Here is a 2,163-nt window from a genome sequence, read left to right as displayed (position 1 = left end):
CGGACACGGATCCTCTGACGTGGCTAACCCTGCCTTACCCTGCCTTTGGGTCGCTCGTCCCTGCCTTACCCTGCCTTTGGGTCTCAATGGCAGGTTAGCCAATGTCAGGGGATCCTCGTCCCTGAACTTGTGGGTTTGTGAGCTGAGCCATGATCTGTTGACACAAGCATAGTCAAATATGATTCAGCATCACACATATATTTATGACCGTTTCAAAGCACATGGTTCTCTTCAGTTCATGCAAATTAATTAATTCCAAGGAGCCACAAAATGAAGAACCAATGTCATTTTTTACATTGACGTAAATATGAGATAACCTACAATCAGATTGCCAGTTTCACAAGAAGCAAAGTATAGTGAAGTATGTAAACAGAAACTCACAAGCAACCAAGCTATCTCACCATACAAAACTTGTGCCATTGCTCATGAAACCATAATTATCACGAAGGTGAACATATGCATAACAACTTACAACGTGAGACATTTCACGGCCAAATTCCAAAGCAGCAAACCCATCATCTGTCACTCAGCTCGTCTTTGGTGCTGTCAGTCCTTCCATCGACAACTTGCTGCACATTGCTCTTACACCCAGACCTCATGATAGCTTCTTCTAGACAAGAGTTTGCAGGCTGCATAACATCAAAGGAAATTGCGAGGGTGTAGTGACGAAACTGAAAGACCAAATGTGTACATTGGGTTCAAGATTCAAGAACCCAGAACGAGATGTGTCTTTCTTTTTGCATCTCAGAACGAGATGCGTCGAAGACTAGTCTGAGCCATGTAAAAATCCGAGAAAAAAAGAAGAGGCTGCAGAAGATAAAAATCAACAGCAGCACAAGTGTTTCAGCGAAGATTATTGGAACGGCTGGTAAACAAAAAGGGGGACTGTACAGACAGCTAGTGCAAAATGTGAAACTCTTAATTAGGTGTCTAATTTATATAAATACAAAACTACTCCCTCCGTTCCAAATTACTTGTCGCAGGTATGGATGAATCTAGATGTATTTTAGTTCTAGATACATCCATTTTTGCGACGAGTAATTTGGAACGAGGGAGTAGCTTGTACAGCAACAGATCAGGGATTCTGACGCCTGGCACAGAAAAACACTTTGGTTCTTTGGCATCATCACAAAATATTTCTCATGTGATCATTATTAAGCTTCTTCAATACACTCGAATAGGCAAGACGCTCCTCTTGACATCTATGCTCGCATCCATAGACCATAGCAATCCAATCTGAATCACCAAGCATATAGTGTATGTGCTTAACACTAACTTTAACTTGGGGGATTTCTCACTACATTGATACTGCATATCAAGCAAACAAATCGTACAATCTCTGGAAAATTTCACCTGCCTTTTGCATGATCCAGAGCAGCGAAGCACCAAAATGGCTCGGTGGTCAGTCAGCCAGTCAGTCTTCCCACGCTCCAAGAAGCTTGTCGACCATCTCCACCGTCTTCTTGGGCTCCGGCAGCCGCATAGCCTCCTCCAGCGCCCACGCCTCCTCGACCCTCGCGTCCTGCAGCATCGCGTCCCGCACCGCCTCCTGCAGCTCCCGCGAGGGCGGAACCCCGTCGGAGGCCATCTCGCCGAGGGCGACGAGCGCGCTCTTGGGGTCCCCGAGCCTGCAGAACCCGGCGACGGCGATGCCGTAGGTGGCGGCGTCGGGCCGGCGCGGGGAGTCGGGGCGGCAGAGCCAGCGGAGCACGGAGGCGGCCTCGCGGGCGCGGCGCATCGCGAGGAGGTGGCCGAGGAGCGGGGTGGCGAGCGGGAGCGGCGAGGGGCGGACGGGGTGGTGGCGGAGCGCGGTGAGTAGGGCGAAGGCCGGGGTGAGGGTGGGCAGGGAGGCGAGGTGCTCGGCGAGCGGGGGGAACGGGAGGCGCTCCGGGGAGCCCGGCAGGAGGAGCGCCGCGGAGAGGAGGCGGCCGGCGGCGGGGACCTGGCCCTCGGAGATGAGCCGCGGGATGAGCGCGGAGATGGTGTCGAGCTCGGACGGGGAGAGGGGGGAGGGAGGCGCTTCCGTTGTGCAGAGGCCGCGAAGGAGACGGTGGACGACGGCCGCGCCGGCGTGCGGCGGCGGCGGCGGCGGCAGGAGGCGGAGCGATACGCGGGGAAGCGGCATCTTTCGGGCTTGCGGGGAGTTGGGCCGGGACAGGGAGA

General features: G+C 53.6%; 1 protein-coding gene across 2 annotated transcripts; it reads right to left on the bottom strand.

Moving 5' to 3' along the window:
• Positions 1-271: 271 nt before the first annotated feature.
• On the bottom strand, positions 272-2,163 carry LOC125521498 (pentatricopeptide repeat-containing protein At1g62590-like). 2 transcript variants are annotated; one of them, XM_048686552.1, is made up of 2 exons: positions 1,354-2,163; positions 272-629 (listed from the first exon to the last, which is right to left on the bottom strand). In XM_048686552.1, exon 1 carries the CDS (start codon positions 2,123-2,125, stop codon positions 1,415-1,417), a length of 711 nt encoding a protein of 236 aa, XP_048542509.1. In that variant the 5' UTR covers positions 2,126-2,163; the 3' UTR covers positions 272-629; positions 1,354-1,414. The 2 variants fall into 2 exon arrangements, with proteins under 2 accessions (XP_048542509.1, XP_048542508.1); XM_048686551.1 differs by having other exon boundaries at positions 1,358-2,163.

This window comes from Triticum urartu, chromosome 7 (assembly GCF_003073215.2).
Source record: "Triticum urartu cultivar G1812 chromosome 7, Tu2.1, whole genome shotgun sequence".
Taxonomy (NCBI): Eukaryota; Viridiplantae; Streptophyta; class Magnoliopsida; order Poales; family Poaceae; genus Triticum; species Triticum urartu.
This window is presented reverse-complemented; position numbering and strand designations above follow the sequence as displayed.